Source organism: Crocodylus siamensis, chromosome 5, assembly GCF_052110815.1.
Source record: "Crocodylus siamensis isolate JL-2025a chromosome 5, ASM5211081v1, whole genome shotgun sequence".
Classification (NCBI taxonomy): Eukaryota; Metazoa; Chordata; order Crocodylia; family Crocodylidae; genus Crocodylus; species Crocodylus siamensis.
This window is the reverse complement of record NC_143399.1, coordinates 1,448,351-1,466,620: the sequence shown is the minus strand read 5'-3', so window position 1 is coordinate 1,466,620 and position 18,270 is coordinate 1,448,351. Positions and strand designations below refer to the sequence as shown.

At 56.6% G+C, this 18,270-nt stretch overlaps 1 protein-coding gene and 1 non-coding gene across 6 annotated transcripts in view; both read left to right on the top strand.

Moving 5' to 3' along the window:
• ERI3 (ERI1 exoribonuclease family member 3) overlaps window positions 1–18,270 on the top strand; it is a 160,731-nt gene that overhangs the window by 108,117 nt on the left and 34,344 nt on the right. For all 5 annotated transcript variants that reach the window (XM_090049878.1, XM_090049881.1, XM_090049880.1 and 2 more), the window contains exon 7: window positions 69–168. In XM_090049878.1, coding sequence (XP_089906004.1) covers window positions 69–168 — 100 coding nt within the window. The remainder of the gene's footprint in view (window positions 1–68; window positions 169–18,270) is intronic.
• TRNAL-CAA (transfer RNA leucine (anticodon CAA)) lies at window positions 4,754–4,866 on the top strand. The gene is made up of 2 exons: window positions 4,754–4,791; window positions 4,821–4,866. It is a non-coding gene; the product is annotated as a tRNA-Leu (tRNA).

Below are 18,270 nucleotides of genomic sequence, written 5' to 3'. Positions count from 1 at the left end.
TGCCCTGTGGCCCCCAGGCTGATCCCCATGCCCGCTCTAACCCTCATCCTTCTCTCTCTCTCTGCCAGGCCTACAGCTTCGCCATGGGGAGCTGGCCCAAGAATGGGCTCTTAGACATGAACAAAGGCCTGAACCTACAGCACATAGGGAGGCCTCACAGCGGGATAGGTGAGTGCACCGCTCGGGGACCGCGCTGGGACGGTTGTCAGGGGAGCCGGGGGGGGGTGGTGGCAGCCCCCAAACCCCTTTCTAAAGGTCTGGATGGGCAACTGAATGTAGGCACATGCCCTCCCAAGGCCCCTGCATCCACAGGGGGTCCCATGCCTGCTGACACGTGTGTACACACACACACATGCACATATGCGTGCATACTTGCATACACACATACATGCTCACATATGCATGCATACACACACAAGTGCACGCACATACACGCACTTGTATGGGTGTGCACACGCATACATACGTATGCATACAAATGGACTCGCATATGTGCATGCACGTGTGCACACATACAGACACACGTGCACGTGCACACATACATATACCTGTGCACACACATGCTCATGCACACACACTCCTTGCTGCAGCGCTCATGTTCTCAGTGGTGTGGTGGTCCTGGAGCAGTGCCCCCCTCTCCCCACAGGGTACCCCCTGGCTTGTGCCTCGTGACAGCTCTGGGGCTGCGGCTGGGTCAGGGCTCAGGCTGTGGTCTCGCTGCTTCCCAGCCTCCGCTGCATGTGGTCCTTGTATTGGGTCAGGGGCTCCATGTGTCCTGCCCTGTGGGCATCTCGTGAGTGGGGACCAGGGTGCAGGTGCTGTGTGGAGCAAGAGGGCTCAGACCTCAGGCTGAAGAACGGAGTCAGTGTGTCTCCTGCGTGCAGTGGTTTCCCAACCTGTGGCCCCTGGTGGACATCCCAAAACTGCCAACAGTCCAGGGCGCCTGGCAGCTCATCCTCCACATGCCACTGGGGCAGGGGGGCTTCAGGGAAGGACAGAGATGCTGCACGTGGCCAGGCCTGTCATAGCTGTGGGGAGGGGCGGCCAGCTGTGACAGAGGGACATCTGCCAGAGGGACATCTACAGAGCTGTGTGCAAGGAGTGGAGCAGTGGACCGAGGGGTGGCTGGTTGGACTTGAGGTGTGTGTGCGCTCGTGGCTGGGCTAGCAAGGGAGCTATGTGTGTCCTTTCTGCTTTGTTCTGCCTTTGGAAAATGGGGCATGTGGTACCTCTGAGGGTGTCATACATGGGAAGATACGGTGGCTACTCCAAGCCCGTCTCATTCAGGGCCACCCCATAAAGGAAGATCTCCTGAAACATCAGGTAACCTCAGAAGAAACATGGATCAGGCAATCCCAGGTTTCACCTCGCAGCCAAAGCAGTGGGGAATTCAGTCCCCCAGGGAAATTTTGGATAAGCATCAGGTAATAACCAGGGTTTCTACAGGAAATGAATCTGCAGCTTTGCCTACAACGTTTCACAGCTGTGAAGGGGGAACTGGGATGGGAGAGCTGGGGCAAGGGGAGCCGGCCCTGAAGAGCCGGACATCTAGGGACGGACATTGGAGCCTCGCATGGCTGTTGGTGTGGTTGCCCCTACAACTGAGCTGCCTGTGTATCTGCCTCCCCCCATGCCCCCTGCTCTCTTTGTGGACATGGACGCGTGACGCTGGGCCCCCTCCATGGCTCCCAGCCCCAGGCGGCTGCCCACGGGGGTGCGCTGCAGCGGGCACGGGTGTAGGATCGACCTGGCAAAGTGGGCCCCTCCCCAGGCCTGGAGGGAGCTGTTTAATATTGGTGCAAGACTCTAACCACTAAACTCTCCAATCAATCCGCGTTAAGGAGATGAATTATTTAAAGCTCACCGGCTTTTAATTAGCAAGCTCCTTCTGAACTATGGATCTGGTTGCATTATTGACGGAGGGAGCATTCAGATTTGCTCTCCTGCCTGGGAGCGCGGCCATTCTTCTACGCGGGGTGGGGGCAGGGGAGTCCCCGGGAATTTGGGGGTCCAGGCACATACCCCACCGTTCTGCTCTGGGGAGCAGGGCTGGTGTCGGGTCTTGTGGGGGCTGCAGCCGCCTGCAGCTGCCTCCTTGCCGCCCGTGGCGTTGGTGGGGAGGTCAGTGATGTGCTGCCTCCTCTGTAAAGCCCCTCGCGCCCTGGTCTGCCATCCATTCTCTCCTTTAATTACTGGCTGCTGTTATCACCACGTTGTCAGCTGGCTGCCGTGCCTCTCGGCCCTGATGAATAGGTCAGAACGCGGCCGTTCGTTTGCTCCCTTAGTCTCTGTCGCTGTCCCGGATTTTTTTCTCCTTCCTTCCTTCCTTGTTCCTGCTGCTGCACGGTCCACGTGCAAAACAGGCCCATCACCTCGAGACATGCGCTGTGCGTGTGAAAGCAGCCCAGGCACTGGGCCTGGCGGTCCCTGTTCTGAACCACATTTGCTCCCAGAGGGTGGGTGCTGGCTTTGCAGCCTTCCCGTGCCCCTGGCTGTTTGTGCTCCGGAGAATGTCTCTCAGCCCCTCTCCTCTGCCACGTGCTGCTGTGCAGGGCCTGGCTCCCTGCAGTCAGAGACCTGAGGAATGAAGCCTTGCATTGGAGATTTTGCTTAACTTGATCCCAACAACACAGTCGGTCCTTCTGAAGGGAGGGACCTGCCTGCTCAGAATCCAGCTCTGCTCCTGCAGGCTATAAAAGCTCTTTAAGCTCCCTGGTGCAGATGAGACCAGCTCCTCACTCCCCTGGAGAGGGTGTGCAGCCCTTCCTCCTCTGGCAGTGAGGAAGATGGGAAGGATCTCCACTGTGTTGGCCCCAGAGAGGGTCCCTGGCACAGCGCCCATGAGCATTAGCTGCTGGCTTTACCCCACATACTGCTTAGCTAGGCCTGGTGGAGAGTGCAAATGCTGTGGTCGAACCCTGGCAGTACCTCAGACTGGGGGTGATTCCCTGGGGACATCCTTTGACACTTGGGGCGTTGTTCAGCACCACGGGTTGTTGTCCCAGTCAGGCGCTCAGCACCATTCGGCTCCAGGTGAGAGGAAGGCGGCTGCCAGAGCTGAGACCTCTCAGGTCCTTCTGTGCATCTATTAGGGTTATTATCATAATCATTACTATTATCATCATTATTATTAATTATTACTAGTATCATGAATAATAATAATAAAATAATAATAAAGGCTTCCTGGCCTTTCTGGGCATCCATGCCTATCCCTAGCCCTGCTCCGGCCATGCTGTCCGCAGTGCTCATGGCAATTGCCATCAGGCGACGGGTCACGGTGCAATGCTGGCCAGGGAGCATAGGAGCAAGGACCATCCCAGCCCCCGTGCCAGGGATGTCTGCCGCTGGACCACCTGCTCCCGGCCCACGCAGCACATGGCTTTCCAGACCTTGCTTCATTAATGCAGAGACTGAGAGGATGGTGCCTGCCTGCAGCCCCTGTCCCTGAGCTGGAAGCATAGGGGCCCAGGGGACTCGGGCCATGCTGCAGATGTTTGTGGCATGGACTTGTTTTTTAAAGTCTCCCCCAGAGGTGCTGGGTGCTGCAGCCCAGGCTGGGGCTGGAGCTGGGCTGGGCCAATGCTCTTGCTGGCACCATCCCCACTGGGTCCTGGCTGGAGGGTCTTGTCCCCGCGCTCAGGCTCAGACTGACGCTGCATTAACAAAGGGCTTGGACACCTTCTTGGAGGAAAGGGAAAGGGATGTTAGTTGCTATTGAGCACAAGTGTGAGAGGCATGGCCTCTGATCCAGACCTTCAGTGCTGGAGCCTGCAGGGGAGAGAGGAACAGGGGGAAACCCTGCTCAGACCCAGTCACTCTCCCAGCCTTCGCTCTGTGCTGCCATGTGACAGGAGCCTGGGCACAACAGACCTGGGGTCAGACCCAGCTCCTCACACCCCTGCTCACTCAGCATCAAAGCTCGAAGTGTGGCTGCTGTGCCGTGTGCAGACTCCGAACGCAGAGCCCTTCCTGGGTTCCCTGCCCCTAGGGACCCCCAACCCCGCGGCCAAGAACAGGGGTGGTCATCTCGGGGAAAGAAGCGGGGAAAGGCCCCCTTGTACTTGACCACCCCTTCCTGGCTAGCCGTGGTTAAGCTTAGAGGTGCAATTGTGAACCCAGAATCCCTGGGGAGGTTGCAGCAGGCAGAAGGAGACAAAGAGGATCTCAGAGAAACAGGATCCAACCTCAGGGACTGTGGGGAAGAGGCCAAACCTCCCGCTTCCCCGTGAACAGTGACGCTGCCGCTGGCAGCGCGGCTGTAAATAGAGCCTCCGCGGTGGCTGACTTGCTCTCGGTCAAGCGTTTAACAAGCATCAGTTCCCCATAAAGGCAGAAAACACCTTTGGACGGGTTAGCGCCTCCTGCTAGAGCAATAAATCTGGGCATTTCGGGGCTGAGAACTGGCTGGTGCTGCAGGATCCAGAGATGAGGCCACGCAATAGGAGTTTTCCCTGGGTGCAGGGGGGTTCGTTGTGGGTGTGGGAGCAGCTGGGGCTGGACACTGCGTGGAGAGCCTGTGGGCAGGTCCTGGCCACACCAGGCTCTGGGGCTTGTGAGGTCAGGAATCAGAGCTGCAGTCCCATGGGTGCTGGCGCAGTGGGTGCAGTAGCAGCACGGTATCAGGCCTCGCAGCCTGCTCCCCTTCCACCTCACTTGGCATTACCGTTACCCTCATGTCCTCATAGCATCCAATTTTTCTTGAAGGTGTTCAATGTAGGTGCTTGAACCACCTATAGTGGCAGTCTATCATGGTGTCAGGATGGCTGAGTGGTCTAAGGTGCCAGACTCAAGGTGTAGCTGCCTTCCATAGCGGATGGGTGTTCTGGTCTCTGTATGGAGGTGTGGGTTCAAATCCCACTTTTGATACTAATGTTTTTTACAGGCTGGGGAACTCCCTTCTCATCAGTGCAGAGGCAGAAAAGGATCTTGGAGTCATCATTGATGCCAAGATGAACATGGGCCGGCAGTGTGGGGACGCGGTCAGGAAGGCCAACCGCACCTTGTCGTGCATCCACAGATGCATCTCGAGCAGGTCCAAGGAGGTGATCCTCCCCCTCTATGTGGCACTGGTCAGGCCGCAGCTGGAGGACTGCGTCCAGCTCTGGGTGCTGCACTTCAGGAGGGATGTGGACACCATGGAGAGGGTCCAGAGGAGGGCCACTCGCATGATCCGGGGGCAGCAGGGCAGGCCCTACGGGGAGAGGCGACGGGACCTGAACCTGTTCAGCCTCCACAGGAGAAGGCCGAGGGGGATCTAGTGGCCTGTTACAAACTAGTCGGGGGGGACCAGCAGTTATTGGGGGAGTCCCTGTTCCCCCGAGCACGACCAGGAATAGCGGTCACAAGCTGGCAGAGGGGAGATTCAGACTAGATATCAGGAGGCGTGACTTCACGGTCAGGGCGGCTAGGATCTGGGACCAACTTCCGAGAGAAGTGGTGCAGGCTCCTACCCTGGGGGGCTTTAAGAGGAGGCTGGATGAACACCTTGCTGGGGTCGTTTGACCCCAGTACTCTTTCCTGCCACGGCAGGGTGTCGGACTAGATGTTCTGCTCATATCCCTTCCGACCCGACCGACTATGATACTATGAAACTGTTCCAGACCTTGGGGGCTCAGACAGTAAAGAAATTCTTCCTTATGTCCAGCCTGAAACGGTCTTGCAGGAGTTTGTGACACTTCGACCTCGTCATCCCTTGGGGCGCTCTGGTGAACAAACGTTCCCCCAGATCCTGGTGGTCACCCCTGATAAGCTTATAGGTGGCCATCAGATCACCCCTGAGCCTGCGCTTTTCTAGGCTAAAGAGTCCCATGGCTCTCAGCCTGTCATCGTAAGATCTGTTTTCCTGACCTCTGGTCATGCGCGTGGCTCTCCTCTGGACTCTCTCAAGCTTCTCCACATCCTTTTTGAATTGCGGGGCCCAAAACTGGACGCAGTACTTCAGCTGCGGCCTCACCAAGGCCGAGTACAAGGGGAGAATGACATCCCGGGATTTGCTCGAGAAGCATCTATGGATGCAAGCCAGCGTTTTGGTCGCTTTACTAGCCGCAGCATCGCATTGCAGGCTCATGATCATCTTGTGGTCAATGATGACCCCCGAGTCTCTTTTTTCTGTATTGCTAGCCAGCGTAGCACTGCCGAGCCTATAAGGATGCTGCAGGTTTTTCCTCCCAAGGTGGAGGACTTTGCATTTTTCAGTGTTAAACACCATCAGGTTCTCGTCCGCCCATTTGCTGAGCCTGTCCAGATCAGACCTGTCCTCTGGCGTGGATGCTTTCCCCCAAAGTTTGGTGTCATCGGCGAACTTGGCCAGTCCGCTCCTGACTCCAATGTCCATATCATTGATGAAGAAGCTGAACAATATGGGTCCAAGGACAGAGCCTTGAGGGACCCCACTGGTCACAGGACACCATGATGAGTGACTTCCATCAACCACTACCCTCTGGGTCCAACCACAGAGCCAACTGTGACAGGCTGAGAGCCACGGGACTCTTTAGCCTGGAAAAGCACAGGCTCAGGGGTGATCTGATGGCCACCTATAAGTTTACCAGGATCTGGGGGAACGTCTGTTCACCAGAGCGCCCCAAGGGATGACGAGGTCGAAGTGTCACAAACTCCTGCAAGACCGTTTCAGGCTGGACATAAGGAAGAGTTTCTTTACTGTCCGAGTCCCCAAGGTCTGGAACAGTCTGCCAGCGGAGGTGGTTCAAGCACCGACATTGAACACCTTCAAGAGTAAATTGGATGCTTATCTGGCTGGGATCCTATGACCCCAGCTGACTTCCTGCCCTTTGGGCAGGGGGCTGGACTCGATGATCTCCCGAGGTCCCTTCCAGCCCTAATGTCTATGAAATCTATGAATTCCCCAGCCAGTGGATCGTAGTGGACCCCAGGCTGCAGTTGGCCAGTTTCCCCAAGAGGTGATCATGGGATACCAGATCGAAGGCTTTTTTGAAGTCAAGATATACAACACCAATCTCCTCTTCCTTGTCCAGGAGATAGGTCACCTGGTTGTAAAAAAGAAAACCTTTCTAACCGTGAGGGCAGCGAGACGCTGGAGCAGGCTGCCCAGGGAGGAGGAGGGATTTCTCAGCTGGAAGCTTTGCAGGATGTGTTGGACCAGTGGTTCTTAACCTGTTCGCGCTCAGGCAACGCCGGCTCTTCATTTTCACTTGTTTTTCAACCACAGAAAAGCACTGGAGCAGTTTTACTGTTGCAAAACTGCTTTAACGCCGTGGGTTCCTCGTGGAAGTCTCTGGGTGAATCTTGTGAATCCTGTTTGCACACCCAATGGTGCTAACACTGTGCGTCGCCCTTGAAATGATCTCCAGGCACCCCAGGGTGCTGCAGCTCTTGGGTTGAGAATTGCGGTATTAGACTGACATCTGTCACAGGCTGGGCCAGTGGTTTTGATCCTGGCCCAGGGCAGGGGATAGATCAGTGGTTTCCAAAGCGGGGTACATGTGCCCGGGGGGGTACATGGTGGTCTCCCAAGGGGCAGTTGCCTACATTTTAATGATGGCAGTGGAGCTGCTGCTTAGTCAACACACGGTGAGTAATGGTGTTGCCGCATCTTGCCGTCGGTGTTGATACTCTTCCTAGGAGTGGCAGGACACAGACAGTGCTCTTGTGCCCCCATTTTGCTTTTAGCCCTCTTCTTTGGATCCCTGAAGCATATTTTAACAACCTTTTTGCAGCAGGATGTTGTTTCCACGGTCCCCTGCTTTACCTGTGGCAGGTTTGGGGGCAACGTCCAGTGTTGACTGTATTTTTGCTGAGGGGTTGGGCTCTGGATTTGTCTGGGATGGTTTGAATGGGGATGCCAGGGGTTGAACTGGATGATCTTCAGAGATCCCTTCCAGCCCTACTTGACCGTAATGCAATGATTCTCCTCAGAGACACAACCCAGGAGTTACAGATCTAAGCAGACCGGCGTGCCGTCTCTTTCTCGAATGTCTTCACTACTCCAAGACCCCTCTGGTCTTTAGTCTCTTGGTATCTTAGGTCCCTCACACACCTCTCTGCTCCTGGCCAGTCCCCTTCCTGGCCTCCTGATGGATGGCCCTTGGGAAACAGAGACCAAACTAGAGAAGACCTGGCTCTTAAATGGAGTTGTGATCCCCCCCTCTCAGGCGACTCCTTGAGCAACCTGCTGACTCTTCCCAGGTGATCACTTGCTCAGCTCCAGCCCGGCCTGAGTTCCAAAAATGCACAGACTGCTTCCCCTGGATTGCAGCCAGCCTCCCAAATGGGGGGGTCAGATAACCCCAAGTGGGCTGTTACAAGTAGGGTTGCAATCTCCACCAAGCCCCTAATTCTTCTGAGCTTTCAGTTTCCCTGTGTGCCCTTTATTTACAAAGAGTTTTGCTTTACTGTGCCTCTGCTGGTCTGCCATAAGCAGCATTTTAAATCAATTGTCGCTAGTTGAATAGAAGTCCTTTAAGTGGGTTGGATACGCAAGGAAAAGTGCACCCAGTGTATCAGGATGTGCATTAAGTGTGTCAGGATGCATCTGGCCTCAGGCACTTACCAACCGTTAAACAAAGGAAGTGTTAACTGCCCTGGGCAAGTGAGCGGGTGGTTTCTGGTCACTAAGCTCTTCCAGATTTTAGAGCTAGCAGAGTTCATCCTTTGACAAGTTGCATTTATTTGTAGTTTCTCAGCTTTGGATCAGTCAATGCTTGGAAAGAACTGTCCGAACAACCTAGAAGGAAGAAATTATTTCCTCTGCACTTGCAGAAGAAGCTCTTGGTGCCAGTGGCTGGTTTGGCCTTTACACAGTGGCTTTAAGGCAGCGAATTTCAACCTTTTTAGGCTCAAGCGTCCCCCCTTGAAAAATGCCAACTCTTAGTTTTCATTCCATTTTTGACTGTAGAAAAATACTAGAGCAATTCTTCAGTTGCAAAGAAACTCAGATACACAACAGCTCAGAATGGTTTTAACACTCTGGATTCCTGGTTAAGATCTCAGGGTTTATCTTGTGAATCGTGTTTGCACATCTAAGGGTGCCTACACATGTGCAGCAAGGCTGCTCTGACGCACTGCAATTACAGCATGGTGGAGCGTGGTAATTATTGCTCTCCAACAGACTCCAGCATCACGTCTTTTAGTGTCCCTACTCTGAAAAATGGCATTGGGGGCACTTTAAAGCTGATTCGATGAGCTTTAGTTGAAGTGCCCCCACTGCCATTCGCAGCACAGGGACGCTGATACATGAGACACTCCAGATGTTTTACTTACAGCAGCTCTTGGAGTCGCTCTACTACTTTCCCCCCCACAACTCCTGTAGCATGTGTATAAATGCCCTAATAGTGCAAACATTGTGTAGCACCCAACAGCACTGTTGAAAGGATCTGGAGGCACCCCAGGGTGATGCAGCACCCTGGTTGGGAATCCCTGTTCTAGGGGCTCGGGCAGTAATATCTGCCCATTTAGTACGTTGACTTCCGTGAATATTTGGTGGAAAATATGAACCGCTTCATATTCTGTTTTAACTTAAAGGATTTTAATAGATTACAGTAAGCATAGGCTTTAATATGAGCTTTCATAATTTCAGTTAGAAATATATATTCAGTTAGATAGATAGATAGATAGATATAAAAATTTCAGTTAGAAATATATTACATGGGTTTATTTTTAAACAGAAGAAAAATTATTTTAAATTAAATGAAACTGTCCTGCTTTGACTTTTCCTGGTCTTTACCCCTCCTGGTGCTGGAAAAGCGACCTGCCTGCTTCAGCCCAGGGTTTGGCTTGGGAGCAGGATACAGCGAGCCCTAGCAGCACCCATGGTCTTGGTTTTGCAGCAGTGCCTGGCAGAGGGGTGCGGAGTTGGCAGAGCGGGGACTGTTCTCTGTGTTGCGCTTGGCCTGTTTCTTTCTCATCACTGGAGAAGTGGGATCCAAAGCTGCGTGTTGGTTTCTGTGGATTGGTGTCTCTTTGTCTCCTCTGTATACTGTATTTTCTCACCTATGACACACACTTTTGTCCCAAATCCAGCTGCTGGGAATTGAAATGTGCGTTATATATGAGGAAGTATGGTAAGCATGATCCCTGCCACTTCCCGGGCGAAGCCAAAGTGACTAGACCAACAGGGAGCAGAGAAAGAGCAGGCTCCACTCCATACCTGCTGCTACTCTGTTACTTGCTACAGCTTACTTACTGCTTCTTTCTGCATTGCAAAAACAAGGTGAGGGTGCGTTGTATGCAAGGAAATCCAGTAGCTCAGCACATCTTGCCCACACAGGTGCCGCGGTTTCATGAATGCACCGGTCGATATCTGCTGGCTTTAGCTTGGCCCCTTGGAGCTTTTAGGAGCTGCCAGCTGTCTAGCAATCCAGTTGTCTCACTCCTGGCACGTGGCATGCCTGATCCGGTTTCCAGCAAGGACAGGAGAGGCCCTGGCCAGGGAGGGGACTTGTGTCAACTCCCACAGGGCAAGAGAAGACTGGAGGCAGGGTCTTCCCACATATGCAGGGGAGAGTGGGGGGCTAGTCTGGGACCTGAATGGGAGGAGCTGCCCACATGGCTGTGAGACTGGTGCACATGTGTGCGGGTGGAAGGGGCACACGCGCTGGGTTTCTGCATATGTGCTGCCCCAGCACACATGCTGCTTTCCTAGGGCACCCTGCCTGCACTGTTGCTGGCCTTCTGCCCCGCTGGTCGGTGCAGTGAGGAAGCCGCGGGCTGCACCAGCCTCTGTGGGATGGTGCCGGTTGGTTCAGGGCATGGGTTTGGTTCTGGTGCCCTGAGGAGGGTCTTGGCCCATCCCCTCACCACCTGGAGCACTCTTCTGTCCATCCCCTGGCCCCGCACTGCTGCTGCCTTAGGGAGATTCACCAAGGGAGGGGACACGTGCTCAGAGGAAAGGGGCGTCAGTCACTATCAAGCACGGGAGTGAGAGGCACGACCTCTGCATCAGATGCTGGGGGCTGCAAGGGGGAGAAAAACGGGGGAAAACCCTGGTCACTCTCTGCTGCTGCACGACACAGGACACTGGGCAAGGTGGACCTAGGGTCTGACCCAGCTCATGGCAGCTCTTATAGACTATAAGGGTTGGAAGGGATCTTGGGGGGTCACATCTGGTCCAACCCCCTGCTCCAAGTAGGACCAGCCCCAAATATATTATCCCAGCCAAGGCTTTGTCTACTCAGGTCTTCAAAACCTCCAAGGATGAAAACAGCATCATCTCTCTGGAAAGCTTGTTCCAGTGCTTCACCACCCTCTTTGCAAGAGATTTTCCTAATATCAATCTCAAATTCCCCTTGCTCCAGCTTGAGCCCATTGCTCCTTGTCCTGTCATCTGCCCCCACTGAGTCCAGCCTAGCTCCATCCTCTTTGAAGCCCTCCGGCAGGGAGGTGAAGGCTGCTATTCAATCCCTCTCGGTCTTCTCTTCTGCAGATTGAATCAGCCCAGTTCCTTCCGCCTCGCCTCACCAGTCCTGTCCCCCAGCCCCTCACCATTTTCATTGCCCTCCACTGGACTCTCTCCAATGTGTCCACGTCCTTTCTGTAGTGGAGGCCACAGCTGGACACAGGACTCCAGATGTACCCTCCCCGGTGCTGAACAGAGGAGAAGAATCACTGCCCTCGATCTGCTGGCAACGCACCTGCCAATGCAGCAAAGGATGCCGTCAGCCTTCATGGCAACCAGGGCACTCTGTTGTGTTCCTGTGTTCTCCCTGCCCCATTCCCCGTGGCCCCGGGGATCCAGCTCAGTGTGGTCTCTGACACGGCTTTGCAAACACGCATCCTTCGGGCTGGAAATGGCCCTGCGCACGCTTCCCTGTCTCCCAGCCCCCCTCCCGCGGCCCTCGCAGCCTCCTGGAAAAGCCCCGCCGATTCCGGGGGTCAGCCGCCCATACGGCGCGCGCGGCGACAGGCCGGGCCACGTCTCTGGGTGCCCCCTGCTCCATCTTTTCATTCCCTGATTGGCAATCTCGGAGGTGAGGGGGGGCGAGTGCTCCTGCTCCGGAGCATTAATTAGGCCTCGGCGAGAAGAAGAGGACCGGCATGTTTTTAGCGGGGAGGTTAATGGGATGCTCGCAGAGTAGACAGTTTTAATGAGCTTCAACTGGGTGCGCGGCGAGTTTACTCTGGGTGTTAAAAGGGTCTCGCGGCAGTAGTTTGATGTGGATTGTCTCCTGGCCCTGGGGTCAGAGGGGAGCGGCTGTCAGAGTCCAGGCAGAGCGCGTTTACTTAGTGACACGATTCTAATTAACTGCCGCGGAGCTGCGCTGCCGGGGGGAGCCGGCAGCGCTGCCGGGGGCACTGCCCGCCCGGCTCCGGCAGCCTTCGCGCCATGCTCGGCTCCCTTCCTTGCTGCATGGTCCAGGGCAGCTGCCCGCGCGCTTGGTGTTGACCTTGAGGGAGAGGGCGGGGGGACCCGCGGGCGCTAAGTGCCGCAGCGGTGGGCAGAGGCCGTGCGGTGTGACAGGTGCCCTTTCCCGTCATCCGGTGCCCTCTGCCTGAGCCTCGGCCGCTCCTCCGGCCCCCGCGGCTCCCGGCTCTGGTCCCTGTGCCCGTTCCCTTCCATCCCCTGCTCCCTGGCTCTCGTGCTTTGCCACTTCCCCTCTGCCTCGCCGGCCCTCGGCCTCCTGGCACGCACCCTCAGTGCTCATGTTCACATTCGTCATGCTCTTATTCGCACACTCGTGCTCCTGCTGGCACACTCATCATGTTGTCTTATTCATACACTCAGTATGCTCTTGTTTGCACACTTATTGTGCTCTTGTTTGTACGCTCATGCTTCTGCTGGCACATTCATCGTGCTCTTGTTGGTACGCTCATCACACTCATGTTTGCATACTCATCATGCTTTCCTCGGCACACTCAACATGCTCCTGCTAGCATACTCATCATACTCACATCCATGCAGTCATTGTATTCTTATTTGTGCACTCCTCATGCTCTTGTCTGCACACTTACCATGGTTTTGTTCTTGCACTTCTGCTCTTTGCACACTCACTGTGCTCTCATTCTCCCACTTATGCTCTTGTTCGCACACTCATTCTGTTGCTGGCACACTCATCATGCTCCCATTCACACCTTAATGGTGCTGTTGTCCATATGCTTACTGTGCTCTCATGCTCTCGTTCGTGCACTCATGCTCTCGTTCGCATGCTCCTCCTCTTGTTTGCACATTTGTTGTGCTCTTGTTCACATACTCATTCTGCTGGCACACTCCTCATGCTGTCATTCTTACCCTTCGCACGCTCCTTGTGCTCCTTCTGGCACACTCCTTGTGATCTTGTTCACACACTGGACGAGCCAGGCGTCAACTCAGCCTTGCGTCCCAGGTCCACCAGCGAGCATTTTACTGCAGCGCAGAGATGTCGGCGTGCTGCCAGCTGCCCCTTAGGGGGGTTGCAGACTGTCCCAGTGCTTGTAGGGTGGTCTCAGCTCTCCCATGTCATCCCTGGGTCCCTGGCTGGAGCGTCGGGGTGACAGGATCATGGTGCCACATTGACTGGGCAGACACGGACACTGTGGAGCTAAGCAGGTGGGGTTGGGACCTCATGACTGACTCAATCCCTCTCCCCTCGCCAGCCACCCGTCTCCCCCCGGCAGCTCCTTCTTCCCTGCACCCCATCTCGGGCCCAGGACCTTGCATCTGAGCCCACCCTCCTTGCAGAGGCTGCTCCCCACCCCAGTTTCTACACACACGCGGATGCCTCTGGGGCAAGGGGCATTAAAACTACCTTGCAGATGGGGCTGTGCATTTCTGGGCTGTTGTGTCCTGTTGTCTGGGACTCCCACAAGGTGCCTCGTTGTCACCAGTTTTCCCAGGGCAGGAGGACCCCGGCCGTAGGTGCCTCCTGCCCCCTTGACGAACCTCCCTTGCCCTGAGAGCACCTGGCCCCTTCACCTATGCCTGCCTCACTTCCTTCCCCAGCTGCCCACGGGGGTAGAAACGGGGCAGGCAGCTCCCCAACTCCGTGGCTGGTGGCAGCCAAGGCTGGATCTTGTCCCAGAGGTCACATGGAGCTGGCGGCCGCCCCGGCCACGTCAGCCGTCTTGTTTCCTTAGGCACTGGGAACAGGATCACCGCATGACGAGCCAGGGCACGGGGCCCCGCGTCCCCTCTCCCGGTGCGGCTCCCGCATGGGGCCACGCGTAACGGCGGCTGCCCGGACCCTGGCAGGGGGCTCCGTCCCCTACCCGCAGCCGGGGGGCGAGGGGGGCAGACTCCGCGTTCCATAATTAAAAGAGACTTAAGTAAAAATCAACAGAAATGTCATCAAACGAGCAGTGTCATCTTGAATTAGCGCTTCTAAAGGTCAGGCCCATCCAGAACAGGTGGAGCGGATGCTTGCCGCGTGTTGCGAGAAGGCACGAGGAGGCTGTGGGGGGGCAGCCGCGGCAGGAACCGCGGCCCCCGCGCGGGTGCCGGGACCCCGGGCGCAGGAGGCCACGGGGCCCGGCGGGCAGGAAGGGACCCGGCACGGGCTCTTGGTCCCCGGAGCGAGGGGCTGGAGGGGAAGGGGGGCCCGGCCGGGGCGGCGGGACGGAGGACGCGGCTGTCAGAGTCCAGTCAGAGCACATTACGGCAGTGATATGATTCTAATTAACTACCGTGAGAGGTGTCACAGCTGGAGAGGCAGGGAGCGGAGACGGGCTTTTAGAAGGAGAAAAAAGCGATGTGACAGTCCTGCTTTGCCTTTTTTTTTTTTTGTACTCCGGCGCCCTCCCCTCCGCGTGGGAGTGGATCTGACGATAATTAGGATGTCTGGCGGCTCGGGCTCGCGCTCGCAGTCATTTAAGTTTTCGACGTCTCTCTGAAGGGACTCGGGGCTGGCGGGATTACTGCACGGAGTGACAGAGCACTCTTCTCCGCGCACACCCTCTGCCAGGCAGATCCGCGCTCCCTTTTCTCCCCGCCGCGGCGGGGGGCATGTTCTGATCACGGCGGCTCTGTTCCGAGACGCGGTACAATGGGAAACTCAAGGTCTTTCAGCTGTTTCCTACGGTTAACAAAGGAGGCACGGAAGAAAGGCAGGAAGGATGATTGAGTGTTTGTGTTGCCCGCACTCGCCCTGCCGGGCCGGGGGATGGGGCTGGCACCGTGCATGTGCCCAGGGGCCCAACGCAGAGCTCGGCCCCCCGCCCCGGCTGTGCCCACCTTAGTGCCAGAGGTTGCTTGTCCCGCAGGGAAGCTGGCGCAGGCAGCGAGGCTTGTGGGGCTCTGGGGTGGGCTGAGCTGGGGAAGGGGGTACTCTTGAAAACATCTCCCACTGCCCAGCCTTTTCCTGCCAGTGAGGCCAGAGCTGGAGACTGACTTCATGCAGAGCTGGGAGGCAAGGGCCCTCCTTCCTCGGAGCTTCAGTCCACATCATGCTGGTGTGCACGCCCATCGGTAGGCTTCAGAGTGAACAGCAGTGGTATTATCTCTGACTGGTGTTGCAGTAGCGGCACCTCACCTGAGCACCCCTGACCCTAACAGGCCTGCCCAGCTCTCCGCTCACCAGCCTGGACCTGCTCCTCCCCGGAGCAGGGCCGTGCACTCTGCCGCAGAGCTGCTCTTCAGCCTCTTTGCAGACTCAGGCAGATGCGTCAGTGCTGGGTCGGAAGAGCAGCAGGTCCCCTGGCCCTGAGTGGACAAGGAAACCGGGAGTCCTGGGAACGAGGTGCGAGGTCGCAGACCTGGAGAGCTCTGGGCAGGAGCGCCGCTCTGCTCTACTCCCCTTCCCTGCTCTCGGGCGCTGGACGCAGACGCCACGCATCCCCCAGACCAAGCGCTCCTCTTCGTCCCGGTCTGTGCTGCAGTCGGCAGTCCCGGCGCGTGGATGGTCTGGATGGGATAGTAAATGCGTATGTCTGGGCTGGTCTGCACAGGGCTGATCCTGCCTGAGGCAGGGGTTCGACTGGATGTGACCCCACAGCTCCCTGCCAGCCCCACTGCTCCATGATTCTCCATATAGCACCTCAGCCCTGTGGGCAATATCAGGTTGTTCGGTGCCTGGAGCCTGCATTAAATGAACCTTTCTCTGCCGGGTGCATGGCCTTTCAGAGATCCTTGATTGCTCCAGTGTCTTCCTGTTGTTAAAGCTGCCCTTGCTTTGGACCCTTCTGGCTCTACCCACCCGTCTGCCGTATTGCTGTAGAAGCCCTATGGGGCTGCGGCTCAAGGAGCTGCGGGCAGTCCCTGGGCACCGGGTGCTGACACCAGGGCCAGGTAGCAGCGCTGCTCATCTCCAGAGCGGGCAGGCAGGGGCTGTTTCGAGGGTCACTCGGCCTGTTGCCCAGCCCAAGGACCTGGGAGGCACTCAGAGACCCCATGCAACAGCCAGGAGAGAGGAGATGGGTTTGACTCTGGTCATGGCGCCAGTGCTGGGGTCGTGCTGTGCAGCTTGGGTGGAGGTCTCACCGAGGAGCACTCAGATGCAGGAGACCCTGGCTCTGGGGAGTTGTGGACAGCCCACCCATGGCCTGCCGTGGTCTCCGGGCATGTGAGCTGGGCCCTGTGTCCCAGCCCCACTGGTCACAAGGCCTGGGCGGCTCTGTGGGATGGCCGGTGGGGAGCGGGTCCTGCACGGATGTGACCAGAGACTGACTTGCACCTCGTTGGCAAGGCTGATGCCCGGTGCCCCTGACAAGAGGAGTCATTTAACAAGTTTCCGTTCCCTGATGAGCCCCCTCCGCGCCGCACTGGGAGGCAGAAGTCTGAGATCGTTAGGATGTCTCCAAGCTGTGACCCCCAGCACCCTCCTCAGATTAATCTGTTCTTTCCCTTAAAGACATCTGTAACTACAATCTTTGTTTCTCCCCGCGCCTGCCCCCTCTCCCCTCCTTTCCCCCCTTGTCTGTCTCTGCATCTCCTGTCAAACCGCTGCCGACGCAAATGACAAAGAAATCAGAAGGAGAGATCAATGCCGTCCAAATTAGCACTTGGAGATGGACTGTGCGGGAGCTGTCAGAGCCTGACCCCGGCGCTCCGCTGGCCTCCGCCGTGATAGTATGCAAATTGCAGCCATCTGGCAGCGCCCGCTCACAGAAATAATGTGGCAGGGTGGCAGAAAGGGCGGGGGGCGCGGACGCGTGTGTTGGCATCGTGGCCACGCGTGCATTTGGGAAGGGGGATAGAGCCAAGGGCTGTGGGGGGGAGGATGCGGCGTGGTGATTGACAGGACAGATAAGGGGATGCATTGGATTCATTTGTGCTGCCGGGCGGATTAAGAACCCAATGCCAGATGAGAGATAAGCAAACTTCATCTCGCTTTTATTTTATTTGACCCCCCTCTTCTCCCTACACACACGCGCACGTGCGCTCACGCTCCACCGCAGGCCCCGAATCTGGAGATCCTCCGCGCTCGCCGTCCATCGCTGCGCGCCAGTCGTGATGGCTGTTGGGGGGAAGAGACAAAGTCAGGAAAGGAAACAAACTCCCCTGCCTACCTCCCCTCTCTCCCCCCACCAAAAAAAGCCCAGCAGCTTGAAAGGCGGTGGTAATGGGAGCCTGGATAATAGAAATCTCAAATTACGGTGATCGCCTTGTTAAGAAGTTTGGCAATCCGGGCAGATTGTCTTTAATGAGAGAAATATGGCTGGTAGTTAGTGAAGGAGGAGGGATTGGACCTTGTTTCAAGATCTGTGGCTCGTGCATCAAAGAGGCCCTGGCCGTTTCATTTCTGAATCCATGCTCCTCTGCCTCGTATTAAAAATAGTTGTTAAAGGCTTTGACGCGCGAGACGATTCTCTTTGGCGCCCTCCGCCTCCCTGGCCTCCACTTCGGCTGAAAACTAGGGGAAGGAAAGTTTCTGTGCAGGTGGAGTGCGCCGAGGGTGCAGGCGGGTGCAGCGGGGGTCTCACACCCAGCTTCCCAGCCTAGATCTTCCCGGCTGTTCGGGCTGGTGCCATGTGCACGGGCACAGGATGTGCTCCCCAGAATGGGTCGTCTGTGCCATTTGATCCAGGTATCAGCCACATCCTGGACCGCATCCCCGGGCTCTCTGCTGGGCTTGGTTGCCCGTGGAGCACGTAACTTAGCCCAGGCTGGTGCTGCATTTGTTGGGGGTCCTTGGTTGTCTGCATGTTTGCAAGCAGGTGGTGGAGGCAGGGGACACAGAGGCTTTGTTCCTTCACTGTGTTTAGTGCCCATCCGATCTACCGGTGCCAGTTACAGCGGAAGGAAGGGAAGCTGAACTGAGCCTGGACAGTTGCCCAGGTCCTGCTAACCCCGAACCGAGCCCTGGTAGAGGTGCTGTGGGGAAAGGAAGCCCGGACTCCTACAGCTGAGCCTGTGGGGTATTGCTGGGACCCTCTGGCCATCGGCAG